The 14,049-nt window shown below is 46.9% G+C and overlaps 1 protein-coding gene across 1 annotated transcript in view; it reads right to left on the reverse strand.

Annotated features, from left to right (window-relative positions):
- The window catches only part of LAMB1 (laminin subunit beta 1), a 67,470-nt gene that overhangs the window by 4,481 nt on the left and 48,940 nt on the right, over nucleotides 1-14,049 (reverse strand). Inside the window, exons 25-31 of the mRNA XM_059397047.1 lie at nucleotides 9,681-10,050; nucleotides 7,111-7,295; nucleotides 6,021-6,262; nucleotides 3,377-3,580; nucleotides 2,664-2,808; nucleotides 604-811; nucleotides 249-390 (exon numbers count right to left, since the gene is read on the reverse strand). Of these exons, the coding sequence (XP_059253030.1) occupies nucleotides 249-390; nucleotides 604-811; nucleotides 2,664-2,808; nucleotides 3,377-3,580; nucleotides 6,021-6,262; nucleotides 7,111-7,295; nucleotides 9,681-10,050 (1,496 nt within the window). The remainder of the gene's footprint in view (nucleotides 1-248; nucleotides 391-603; nucleotides 812-2,663; nucleotides 2,809-3,376; nucleotides 3,581-6,020; nucleotides 6,263-7,110; nucleotides 7,296-9,680; nucleotides 10,051-14,049) is intronic.

Genomic DNA, 14,049 nt, shown 5'->3' on the forward strand with positions numbered 1-14,049 from the left:
GATTCCTTGAAGGAACAGGAGATAAACACATGGACTATGAAAGTAAAGGGGACTTAACGATCCACTGTCTTCAGGGTCCTTTTCCCCCCTCAAGCAACATTTTTAGCACCCGTGCTAAGGGAGTCGTTCAGCTTTACCGAGATTAGAGCTGTCTTTCATGTTCAGCTTTCACCTGTCAGATGGGCTTCCTCTTTGGGTAGTTTCTGTGAGCGTTTTCTGCCCGCACAGTGAGGGCTACACTGTCTTACCGAAGTGAGCAGGTTCTGGGTTCCCTGGATGTCTTCATCTGCCTGCTTAATGGCTTTCTCTGCTGCAATCTGGGCCTTTTCTGCTTCCTCCAGCGCTTCCTTCACCATGTCTGCGGTGACTTTAACGTCATTTGCACTTTTGCTGAGTGAAAGGAGGAGACCGTCAATGTGAACATGAAAAAGTTACTTCCTCTCAGAACATTAAAAAAAAAAACCTTTCTTTTAAAGTACAGCCCTCTTGAAATGACCCAGAAGGACGCATACAGGTCACTCTTCCAAAATGTCCCTGGTTAAAGACTTTTTACTCCCTGCTAGACACACAAGCCCCCCCAAATGCCAGAACGTCTTCAGATACCTGGCTCTCTTAGCTTCTTCCAGCAACATCTCCGCTCTGGCAATGTCAGCAGCGCTTTGCTGTAGAATGACCTCGACTTGAGAAAGGCTTTCAACTCGCTCCCGAATATCTTCTGTCAAGTTCTGTAACTGCTGCGGGGTGCTGGGCATCTCCATCTTTAGTACCTCATTAGCCACTGCTTCAATGCTGTCCAGATCTGCACTATCCTCTGTGAAAACAATGATGTCCCCGTGAAAAGGTCAAAGTCACAGATGGCGACTCAGTCCCTTCTGGTCACCCACCTGGTGAATAGCCTTCTGGGTGACTCCAAGACCTAGGTACCTCCTGTTTAGGAATTTATAGTCTAGTTGAGTAGTTACATGTAGAAAAAGTAGCTACAGGAATTGGGTACAGCCTGGGAAAGTCAGGGAGGGCTTTGTGGAGGATGAGGAACTGATCAGGTTTTGAAGGATAGTAGGACTCAAAAGGAGGAAGATGGACATCTCTGGATGGAGATGAGCCACGCATGTTCCATCAAAGTCAAGCAGAGTGAGTGGTTTAGGTTACAGAAGAGTAGCAACTGGGGGAGGAGCAGAGGGAGAGAGAGACTCTTCAGTGGACTGCGTTGAGCACAGAGCGTGACAACGGGGCTCAGTCCCATGACCCTGATACCATGACCTGAGCCGAAGCCGGGAGTCAGAGGCTTAACTGACAGCCATTGAGGTTCCCCGACTGGTGCCAACCTTTAATTCAAGGTTGGGAGAACAGTTTGGACACTACTGTAATTGCAGAGGTAAAGAGCTGATACTCCTTACATAACTTATCTGCATTCTAGAAGTTTTCAGGAAGGGAGAAAATAAAAGCAGAGAAGCAAGAGAATCTGATAGCATATTATCACAGAAGCCAAGGAATTTCAGATGTCTAATGTGAAAAGTGGTCATAAAAATGCCCAAGAGGTTAGCCTTCAAACATGTCATTGATTTAAGGTTTTGTTTTGTTTTGTTTTTCAACTATTAATACAGAAACGGACCCCTAAGCAGGAAAATATTTGATCAAGTGATGGCTTCCACAGGATATTTTGTAAGCTATCCATAGGAATATCACTGGCTCCTTTCTTAGTCCCCATTTTCCTTGCGAACAGAATAAACAGTATTTTGTTCAGGCGCCCACTTCTAAGGGAAGGTAAACTGAGCAACTCGGAGTTAAAAACGGATCAGTCTGCCAGTTAGGGTCATTCCATTCCATCTGACATTTACACATGGAGTGGGATGCTTTTCTGGTGGGTGAGATTTATGGAGATGACTGCTCCAGACTTCTAGGTAAGATTTCCTTCGTTTAAAAAAGATGTAACAGGGGAACGGGTGGTCTCTTCTTTCATTAGGTATTATTGAGGCTTTGTGTGAAGTGTGAAACTTTGGGCAGTCACCTTGTAAACCGGGAGGAGCTGGCCTGAGAGCAAAGCAGATACCCTTACTACATGAGCCTCAGAACATCTTGCTAGGTGAGACAGTATTTTTGATGAAGTCCATCTCAGTTGAAAGTTTTGTGTAACTTGAGGCCAAAACCTTTACTGATAACATTCAGACTGTGACCAGAAACACTTAAGAGCTGGACCACAAACTCGAGAGGTTTTTCTTTTTCTCTACAGAACATGAAGCAATAGAGCTAACCATTAAGTATGATGTCCTGCAAATACCAGGATAACAAAGCTTGGCAGGCAATGTCAAAAAGCCACTATAAGGATCTAATGACATTCTGTGTAATCGCTAACAGATTCCAAATTCCGTTCCCACAGTGTGTGTTTGACTTGATTTCCTACGTGGTGTCCCATCTGTGTCTGCAGATTATCAGAGAAGAGGACTTACATACACATAAGCTTAAGAAATGCCAACATTTCTTCACAAGGGTTTTGTTTTTTTTTTTTTCCTTTTTGGAAATGTGACTCTATTCCCAGCCAGAAACTGATTTTCTCTAAAATGCAGACTTGAATCCTGGTCTCCCAAACACAGACTCTATAAAACACATTTTATATTCCATGAGAGGAAGAAATGGTTAAAAGTCAAACGAAAACAACTCCTTACGGGTCAGAAAGTTCCTGATTTGCTTGATCAGATTCCTCAGGTCCTCGTTGCTCTTGTCCACCTTTTCTTTGGTGGCGTTGGTTTTCAGCAGAACATCTTGAGCATTCTGTTTGGCCTCATCTGCCCTCAGTTTTGCTTCAGATACCTAAATATGAAAAACAAATGACCCAGGGAATGCCACTGAAAAGCTATGCATTTGGAACCATGGGTTTTAGAAACAAATGTTTCTTCCACTGTACTGTGTTCCCCTACAGAGGAAAGTGCTCGTCTACAGATGGCGACACAAGTCCTCATACAGATCAGGCTAGCACAGAGACATCTTTTCTAATAGTTTCTAATTCCTCTAAAACATTTGGTGGCCTATAAGACAGGACGTTAACATGGTCACTTTAGAAAAAGTAATGCTCCATTGCTCAGCATGAATTTTTTATAGTACAGCTCAGCGTATTCACAACCTGGACCCATGATAAGTGACATAATGGTCTCAAGTCATTGTCATAAGAAGAGAGCAAATTCTTAAATATTCTTAAATATTCTATGAAAACCTTCCTGTGTATTTCTTCCACTGATCTCACAAAAACCAGAACTTTCAGACCTGACATGTTCTTGCCATGCCCCTTCCATGTGACCATGGAGAACCGATCTTTCCCTTCCAGTTCTCCAGCCTGTCGCTGAGAGCCAACACCACAAAGCAAGGCTGTCCACTGAATTACCATCTTGGAGAGCTGCTCCACCTCGGCCAGTGCGCTCAGGACGTCTTGGTCAAAATCCATGGCTTTCTGCCAGGCTCCGTGTGCCACCGTGACCAGGCCCCCACAGCCGGGCCCCCCACACTTCTTCTCGCCTTCATCCGTTCTGCAGCTGGGACCGCCACACTCCGTCTCGGAACACGAGGCCCCTGGGGGCGTCCCGCAGGTCTGCAACAAGTCAGGGAGCAGGCACCAGCCTTCAGAGGGGGTGTCTGTGCCTCGGCACAGCTGTGAAGGGCCTGGGTGGCCCCAGAGAGCGTGTAAGTGGTCCTCAGCAAGGATGCTTGGGAACACAGTGTTCGGGGAGAGGATCGTAGAGCTTAGGAATAAGCTGCCCTACTCACTGCCAAGGAAACCGTTTACGATGCTTCACCAGTGCCTCCTGCCCCAGTGAACTGGAATGTCATCCGGGCGCTGCGTGGGGTGCAAACATTATCTGATGTGAGGCTGAAATCTGCCAATAGGAGAGCCAGAGAATGCTTCCCCTTTATCCTAAATCATGAGACTTAAAAAAAAAATATTGAGAAACTTTTTTAGACTTAGTACCGTGGTCGACTGTTCTGGTCCACAGAGTGACCTAGAAGGCCCCTTATGTAGCCTTTTAGTACCTTCAGATGGAATGAGGAAGACAGGCTCACTCTCCCTGAAACAGCCAGGAAGAGGTCACGAGCTGTAAGTAGGAAGGAAAGCACACAAAGGAGAGACCAACGGAGTGTTGTAGTTGTTGGGTAAGGATGAGCTGGCTGGTGCGATTTGAGCAGGGAAGTGGGAGAACATTCCAGATATGAGAAGGAAACAGATAACAGTAGGAAAAAAGGTAGGTTTAACTTCTACAAACAAGCAACCTCCCACCATTCTCCCTACCTGGACTTATCTACCCTATCTTCCTTATCTACCGGAAACTTCCAAAGATTGGGGGCTGGTCATGGCGCACACATGCAAACAAATGCATCATAAGTTTGTTCTATGATGGAAAATGCTGAGCAGGGAGCAAACTGGGGAGCTGTCCCCTCACACAACAGAGGCAGTGAAAAGCAGGTAATGCTCCCAATAAGGAAGGTATCCTTTTTAAGAAAAAGTTTTTGAATAGTCGACTCCTTAGACTAATAATTTTTGTGATCGTTACAAGCCCAGTACCTCTCAAATTATTAAATAGTCTTTCCGGTGTCTGTTTATAGTACCTAACAAGCTTCAGAAGAGAAAGTTTATTCTGTGTGCTCTAGAAGAACATGGGCCTTAGGAAGAGAAGCATGAGGCCTCAGGGATGCTTTCTAAAAACAATCTGACGATACACGAGATCTGTTTTATTTCAGCCACAGGCATGAGAAAAAACAGCCTGGGTCTCGCTAAAGATGCACATAACGAGAACTGAAGGTACTTAAAAAACACAGAGGGACAAAAACCTCTCTCCCCAAGAAATGTCAGTATGCCCCCCCACTGCTTTGCTGCCCTCTGTTGCAAAGCAGACATCCTCCGGCATGCTCTCTGCTTTGATTTTAGTGTGTGGATATTATTTGTGATGACTGGTTTTTATTGGCATTTCTAAGGAATCAGTCCCAAAAGGAGAGTAGACTAAGGGAACTGTCTGTCATCTCACGCCTGTATATAGTGACTTTGTCCCCTACAAAGCTTAGTAGACTCACTGCTCTGGGCCGCCATGTTTCTAGTGAACCATGACAGGAGATCTGCCTTAACTCTACATGCTCTAAAGTGTGACAGGATAATATCTAACCCTGTGGGCATCAACTACGTTTGGCACAACACAGTAGCGACAGCGTGTTTTTGCCAACTGCTGGGAAAGCGAGATGGGCAAGAAGGCAGGGAGGGGGCCTTTCACAAAAGACAAAGTCCTAAGGAGCCTGAACTGTCCCCGACTTCTCTGCACCCACCTGCCTCCTGCTTTTACTGCTCCCATGTTCCTAAGCGAAGAGAGTGCAAGCCTTTGTTTATAAACAACACCCTCCCCATTCTCTGTAGGTGTCCTTCCCTGAAGAACAGTAAGGAAACGAGGACAAAACAGGCAGAGTTTGGCTTTCTTTGGCCTTCCGCCGGATTTCATTAAACTCACTACTCCATTTCATTTGGCTCCAGAGTTACTCTTTAAAAGCTTCTGGGAAATGAATCTACTTTCACCGTTGGTCTCGGGGTTAATCTTCACCTGGTAAAGTTACTGGAACAAAGGAACATTCTGATTTATACCCAGGGAAGAAATTCTTCTTTTATTTTTTCAACTCCCTCCCGGAATGACTCCTGAATTGCTCCACAGAGAAGGGAGCTTGCGCTTTGAACTGGAACTACGTAAAAAAGAGATGTCCACAATCTACAAAGGGCTCAACTTTGAATACGAAGGCAGGGGAAAGTAGTCCTGATTCTCTATATCCCAGAGAAACCTCTGGAAGCAGGAGTTTTATGGGGGGAATGAGGTTCGGGAGTTGGAGAGGAAGATGATGATGTTTTGATCTGGCCTGGCGGGGATACCCATAGGTGCCCAGAGACCAGTTTCACTCCTGCTGGTTCATTCGCAAAGTGAACAGGATCACAGACAAAACAGGGAGCTTTTTCTTCCTATTGCACCACAGCCTTGGGGCCAAACCCTCACAAACCTTACCATCTCGGCAGCTGCTGAAAGATCCAGACTTTGCAGTTTGCCCGCTAGCTCATCCAGAAGACGGGCCTGCTCCTCTTGCTTTTCCCGGAACTGGGCTTCTCGATCCATCATCAAGTCTTCGACTCGGTCCCGGGTGAGCGCCGACTGCTCCACGGTGCTGTTGGGGTCCATGGTGGAGGCGTTCACCCTCTCCTCTGCCTCCAGGGACATCTGGAAGTACTTGGTAATGCTGTCCAGGGCACCTAGGGCACGGAACGCAATGGCCCGCAGTGAAATCTCTCGTGCTCAGCCTCGGGGAGTGATACCCGTCTCTGGCGTCTGCCCGCCCTACATTTACTGTATGGTTTTGCTCTAAAATTCAAGGACAAAATCTTTAGGAAGAAACATAACTCTCCCCTCAAGCAATGGCTACCCTTCGTCCCACAGGCAGCTATTCTGGATCTGGAGGGTGCCAAACATCTGGATGCACAATTACCAATCGTGCAGATGTTCCTGCACACAGCCAGTCTTCCAGCTCTTTCTCAATAGCCAACAGCGGAGGCAGCCCGCACATGACACATCCAGATTTATTTTTTTCTCTTTTCCTAGTCATTTAACTATTGAGATCCACTCAGATGGCCAGTAGGACATACATAAAGCAGGACAGCCTATTGTGGCTTTGAGGACCCAGCCAGGAAAACAAAAGGATCGTGCGTAAAATAGGAGGGTTAGCGGGATCTGATGCTGCAAAGATTGTTTCCTGACCAGGCAACATTCTTGAACATAAAAGAATTTGCTGAAGTGTAATTTCTAAACTACTCAAAAGAGCCCATCTCCAAGAAACACCAAGGAGATTAAACCATCCACTGAAAACAAACCAGGAACCAGCTTGCCCAGTGAAATCTCTCCCGTGTCTTGGGCTCCCCGAGTCCCAGGTCCTCCATCTGTAAGCGGGGACTCTAATCCTTATCTGTGCCAGAGACTCAGTGAGCAAAAGCTCTAAGATTATTACAAAGCACTAAACATTATGCTGGAAGTGCTGGACTAGAGGGGCCAGACAGTGGGTTACAGCCATTGTGCAGGACTGTGTATTTGCACAAAAAATGCTCACCCCGAATATCTGAGTTTTTGATAAATTCCAATTGCTCAGCAAGCTCTTTCACTGTGTTGTCTAGGCTTTCCGCTTCTGACTGCAGAGACTCTAGCTGGCTGGCTGTGCTGTTGCTTTGTGAAGCCGTGTCCGACAGCTGCACCTCGACCTGAGCCATCTTTTCTGAAACATCTTTGGTTAATTTCCTGTAAAGAGGAGAAGTTTGCCAATGTAAAAATAAACCAAAGGGGAGTTCTGAAGTCCCGTTTCTCTATTTTCCATAAATACCATACCCCTTCTCTGTAATTTCAAACCAATTCCGAACTTTCTATTTCCAAGTCCTGGTTTTATTCTCTTCCTCATTAAGAGGTTGTATCAGATCTAACAACTTTTCTTTCTTCAAAAACAGAAGCACCCATCGGCGGTGTTGTGGAAGAAGTGTCCTGAAGGGATTCTGAGCACCTGAGCTGAGGTCCAGGGCACGGAGCTCCGGCTCTGAATGTGAGCAGCGTCAAGCCCACACAGTCCCACAAACTCAAAAGACATAAGTGACTCCAGTGTAGAATTATGCCTCCCAGCCACCTGCCAAAAATGCTCTTATCGGAACCTCAGGGATCACCTTCAAGATGGGACACTCAGAAAGGAAGTCTTACAGCTACCAGGAACCAGGGGAGCCACCCACAGGAGCTTTTCGCATGCTTCCGCCGGATACAAGGTCCCATCCAAGGTCCCACCTGCTTCTACCAACAAGCAGCCCTTTATTTCTCATAAGAAAGAGGTAATATCGACCAGGATGGGCTGCAATATGACAGTATTTCACTTGGAATCTAAACCCAGCTGTATTTTCTTCTGTATTTCACATCTCCAAAGCTGTGTTTTAGGCATCTATTTCGTTGTGTGTGTAATCACAAAGAAAGTAATATTTGAGAAGACCTCAGCTCTGGACTTTACTGGGTCACCTAATTCGGTGTTTCCTCGGGGAAATACTAGTCAGTGTAAAACACTGGGAAAATGTAGGGGGACTGAAAGGCTGGGGGCCATTTGAAAATGTCATTTAAGGCCGAGATAAAACCATGAACCAACTCAAAAGAGTACTTAAAAGGATTTGTAGGTTAAAGTACATTTTATAAACCCAACCACTTCTTCGGAGACAATTATAATATAGTTTCTTTCTTCAGTGCTTTCTTCTGTTCACCTGCTGATTCACAGAAGGCTTTTATTTCTTCTCAGCTCTCCTACAATGTTATGATTTTTAAAAGAAATCAAATCTAATACTGTGTATTTTTTTAAAATGCCACTTTGGATCCTAAGACACCTATCTTCGGATGTTGTGTTGAAAAAAGATTAACGAAACCAGTTTCCCTGAGATGACTACAATCTCTCCGATTAGAGGACTAGTGAGGGTAGCAACAGAGCCATTCCAGGAATGTGATCTCTCCTCTGGCAGGCTCTCAAAGGACACCCAGCTTGTTTTGTTCTCCCTTGGGTGCATGAGACCAAGGCCAAGAATCAGGTCCTAAATGGGCTTATGCTCGGATCACAGCCTTCCAGAACTTGTTATCGCTATGTGTTAGGAGACTCAGCGATACACCATCTTTTTAATGAGCTAAAATTCCTCATTAACTGCATTATCACTCCACATCAGACATTTCCTAACAGTCTGGTCCACCACATGGTCTTGGACATAAAACCCCCCGCTTGAAACCAAGGGACCGGCTACTTAAAATCTAGAAGGTTCAGGAAGGACCTCCCACAAGGTGCCTGAGCGCATGTCAGTTGTTCCCTTGCTGCTGCTTACAGCGTGGAGATGAAAAGTCCGTCTGGCTTCCTAGAGAGGCGGATCCCAGTCCCATCACACAGAAAATGTGCAAGAGGAAGCCAGGACGTTTGGGAGCAGGAGAAATGGTTGAAAAATGATCCCTGAGAACTTGAGAACTCAGAATTCAGTTCACTCTATCACTGGCAAAATAGACACTTGGTGGAGAGGATTACCCAGAAGAGGGCTAGGAGGGGAATTTTTCACTGCAGAGAATTCGTTACAATTAGAGAAGGCAGAGCCGCAGAAAGAACTTGGAAATAGGGTCTTGCTATGGGAATGGTTTTCCTCACTAGGAGCGAAACATAGTAACAATGACTTCTATTCATGGTGTTTTTGGCAATTACACTATCATTTCACAGATCAAAGCTGCTGCTGCTCTGTAAGGTAAAGGTAAGTGCTGCCTTCCCCTCCTCTGTAGGAGGGAAGAGAGACACGGCCTAGTGGACGGAGTCCTTCACACTCTCCAACCTAGCAACTAACCCAAGCTACAACTCATTTACGTATCCTCTGTCTCCGAAGCCAATGTTCTTGTCACTCCACTAGCTTGGAGCCGTCTGCAAAGAGGGGTGCTGAGTGGAACCCGTGCACATTCCATTCCGCCGTGTGCACAGTTTGGTGCATGTTCACTCACCCAAATGCCCAGAGCGAAGATTGCTGGAAAGCCAGTGACCCGGTACCTGTTTTCATTCACAGGGCCAACCATGCCTTCTGATGGAGGTGCCCAGTCTGGGCATATCTCCTCAGGCTGAACCAATACTCAGGGACTACTTACTCCGCTTCCTCAAAGAGATCCCCGATGTTTTTCAGCGGCTCCGCGGCGGGGCTCTGGGCCAGGATATCTCTGATCTCATTGACTTTTTTCTCCACCGAGTCCACGGTCTCTCGGTACGGCCCAATCACCCCGCTAATCTTCAGGGCCTTGGCTTTCTCCAGGAACTTCCGGGTCCGATTGGTCAACTCGGCGATGATCGCATCCCAGAGAGCAAAGCAGTGGTGGCAGGGAGCGCAGTCTGGGAAGACGCCCGAGTACCCTCGCGTGCACTTATCACAGCGCGGACCCTCGACCCCCTCGACACAGATGCACTGGCCAGTGGACTGGTCACACTGTGGTGTCTCAATGCCCCTGGGGTCACAGTCGCAGGCTGGAAGGGAAACAGCACTGGTTCATCCACCAGATCACAAACCTCTGCGACAAGACTTGGCATCTGGAAGCCGCGGTCGCGGTTTCAGCAAAGACTCTCTGAGAGACCAGGGCAGCGTCGTCCTCCAACACAGGCACTACCTTGACTCTCGCTAAACACTTAATAACAGCAGTGGCAGTCATTTTTTTTTTTTTTTTTTTTTTACAATGACCCTTAGTATGCCTGGCATCTACACGCATCATGTCACTGAATCCTATGGGACAGGTGACTTGTCCCAAGTCTCACAGCCAGGAAATGGCCGGGCCGGGATTCAAGTTCAGCCTGTTGCAACTCCAGTTGTTTCCATTCTCTGCACCAAGCACAGGGTTAAGGGGCATTCAGCCTTTGCCAGCTGAGGTTCTAACTTCATTTTTGGTATAGGCATGCAATGGGCATTTACACACCCTACAAGACAAAAATCCTTCTCCTAAAAAAGCAAGTTTGACTCTTGCAAAACACAATATGTTCATAGTCTCATAGGAGTGTTGTAAAACTGTCTTGGTCTCTGAAAGACGTTCTAGTGAAACATCTTCCAGAACCAGTCTCATAGATGGTCCTGAGATTTGCTCACTAGCCTCTAACCCTCCAAACCCAGAGAGATGCATCTGTCGCCCATTCATGAGACCCTCATCACAACCTGCCTTTTATCACTATTTTAATTCTCACTGCCTTCGTTGGCCAACACCACTCCCTGAGCAGCAAGTCTGAGGAGGGCAGCGATGGGGTCAGAAGGCTTCAGGTGCCTGTGGCTGCGAATCTTGCCTTCCCCACACCCCAGCTATGTCACTCTGAGCTATGCACTGAGAAAACTGAGTCACCGACTTCCCATCTGTAAAACGAGGTCATAATTATACCTACCCTGTAGGCTAGCTTTTAGGATTTTTGGAATAGTTTAATTCCAAAGTGCTTAGAGGAATGCCCAGTTCATAGTACTTGATAAACATTTGTATTATCATGACTGACTGACTTACTTACTTTCTTACTTACTTTCTTTCTTTTTCTTTCTTTGTCAGAGAGAGAGAGAGAGAAAGAGCGAACACAGGCAGGCAGAGCAGCAGCAGAAGCAGAGGGAGAAGCAGGCTCCCTGCCGAGCAAGGAGCCTGATGTGGAACTCGATCCCAGGATACTGGGATCACAACGTGAGCCGAGGGCAGCTGCTCAACCAACTGAGCCACCTAGGCGTTTCTTATCATGACTTTCTATCAATCATCCAAGTGTCTGGTAGTTTCCTGCCCAGAGTGTTGCTTGACCACATTTCCACTGGGGGAAAAAAAAAGCTGTAATTATGGCATTAGGTTTTTCTTTGTATCCTTGCCAATAACACCAGGATTTTTTCAAAGATTTAAATTACTGAATATTCCAGTCTTCAGACTTTGGGTTGAAAACACAGCATGGCCTTAGTGCCTTGGTTTTTCAAAACTCAACTTTCTTTCCCTTTATGCGTATTGTTTCTTTCCAAGCACTTCTAGCAGTTTCATTTTTTTCCTCTGTTTTTTGGGGTCATTCTTAGGAGTCAGGGAGCAGCTTGAGTGAGTTGTGAATAACTTCAAGTGTGTCCCCTACACCATTATTTCTAGGAGATGTTCCTGGAGAGAAGGCTTCCATGATCAGTAAGTTCAGGGAAGACAGTCTCCTCTGGAAGATTCCAAACAAACTTCAGCACATCGAAGGCTCAAAGGAGTTCGGCAGGAGAAACCTTGTTTCATGTCGTTTTTACCCAGTTGTATGTCGAACTCCTTTGACCCCAGAATCTTTTCCTAGTGGAGGAGTGAGAGAGAAGAGAGAAGTTGAGACACCCTAGAGAAACACGGAAGAGATAATGGGAAACATGTCTGAAACCACCGCCTTCATCAGTTTCTGAGGCTCAGAAGAAGAGGAAGAAATTTGATGATGAAGAGTTTACATTGTTTAAATTTTAGAAATGGATTCCTGTCATTTGGTAAAATTCAGTCACCTTTCGGAAAGCTAGAAATTCCGTGGGTCATCTAGGTCCCAGCCGTTCACACTGGGGCGTACATCAGAATCACTCGGAGGGTTCACGAAACAGACTGCTTCCCCACCCCCGACCCTCCACATTGCAATCTGAATCCTGAGCTCTGGGGTGGGACCCGAGGATTGGTCTTTCTAACAATTGTCAGGTGCTGCGGACACAGACCTGTTGGTTCCCCTACTGTTCTAGCCTTCCTTCTGTATGTCAGTGTGCTTGTAGGGGTGAGAGGGGAGGAGGGCAGGAGGGGGAGAATGGGGAATGGAAGCAGGGAGGGAGGATATAAGAGAATTTGTTCATCCCTCAGGGGGCGGAACTGGAGCGGAGTCATGACTCTGGAAGCTGACCAACGTAGGCAGAGGCACAAACCTAGTGACCTATGCAGGAAGAGGAATGCTTGACACCATTTGTAAACGATGGGATTGCTCAGTCTGCCCCCGTCCCCCATCCCAGCGAGCAGAGCCATGCGGGGCCTAAGTGGCCCAGGAGACGGGCGCCTTATCCTCTCTCCAAGACTTGGGGTGACTGAGGCAGATGGGGCACATGCTTTTAATCTGTTTAGAAAATTCTTTCCCATAGATAATGCAAAAGCACACATTGATTCAGTCCTAAAAAGGTTCTTACTGGATTCATACTTGGGGCAAGAGATGGGTGCGCATATTCTCTAATTTCTCTAATAATTTTTCACTTTCTGGCTCTCATTTTGTCATGGGCATCCTTGGGTGGGAAGAACACGGGCCTCGAACTGTAGTGTTTAGAAGGCAAGTGCACCCCCATGAAGGCTTTTCTCCCTCTCTGGGGCTAGGGCTGCAGTGCAGGCCAGGGCTCCAAGGACAGGCAGAACCCCGGCTCTCTCCAGAAGCAGGACTGGGTTAGCGGAACTGACCAACATCGCTTTCCTCTAACTGAAATGTAGACTCAAATCTCACAGATGGAGGGACTGGGGTTTCATCACTGAAAACTTTCAGCCTGAACTTTCTCCGGAAGGTCATCGAAGGACTACACTGTATCAGGTTTTCAGGCTGAAGTGGGAGACCCCTAAGCTCCCGTGTTCTCATGCTCCCTTCTCTGACTGCTGCGCCTGTCCTGGGGATGCCAGGGAGGCGAGCACGGGAAGGCCCACCTGTACCGCCCGGCATAAAGGCCACCCCCAGCCCCCTGCAAAGGTTGGTTCTCACCTGATAACTGAAAACATCACAGACGCTGAAATGATGAAGGAGACCCTCCAATCCCAGCTCCCACTCACTGGGATCTAAAACTTACACATGAACCTTGCCTATGGTCTCTGACAACGCCAGTGGTGGCTCTCCTCTCTTCAGAGAAAAGGCTAGGGGTCCCAGTGGACCGGCAGCTCAGTCCTGTTTTAAGACATGGGATTCTCTGGCAGAGGATCGAAAACTTGCTCTCAGAAAGGAGAAGAAAGTATTTAGCAAACATTGTGGCCTGACCTTTAAGATGAACAAGTCACGAAGGTGAAGACTAGCATTTTAAAAATGAGCCCGTAATCGCTGTAAAGAGCCATAAGAATTCCACCTCCCTCTGTAGATATATTCTCAGGTAGGCGGTAAGTTTCCTCTGTTTTTACTAAATTTAAAACGTGATTTCTAAGAGCTAGGAGCATGAATAAAAATGCACCCTTTTTATAGCTATTGAGGCCAAGAAGAAAACACTGGCAAATCAATCCCAGAACAGGAAATGGTAGCCTGTGTGCCTCTCAATCAGTAGGTTTGACTTCCTGCTTTCTTTGCCTCTGTCCTGCTCCTCCTCCAGGTGCCTCCAACAACTGAAGAAAGTCCATCCTTCATGGCCTGGCAGTCAAGGCTCTCAGAGTCTGGTGAGACCGAGTCTCCCCCATGGGTCTCTAGTACATGCGTTCCTGAGGGCTCCCCTGCACCACCCGCCCCCCAAGAGCCTTGATGTTATATATCATCCTTATTGTGCTCTAGCCAGAGCAATAATTCCTCTCTGAAACC

This window comes from Mustela nigripes, chromosome 4 (genome assembly GCF_022355385.1).
Source record: "Mustela nigripes isolate SB6536 chromosome 4, MUSNIG.SB6536, whole genome shotgun sequence".
Classification (NCBI taxonomy): domain Eukaryota; kingdom Metazoa; phylum Chordata; class Mammalia; order Carnivora; family Mustelidae; genus Mustela; species Mustela nigripes.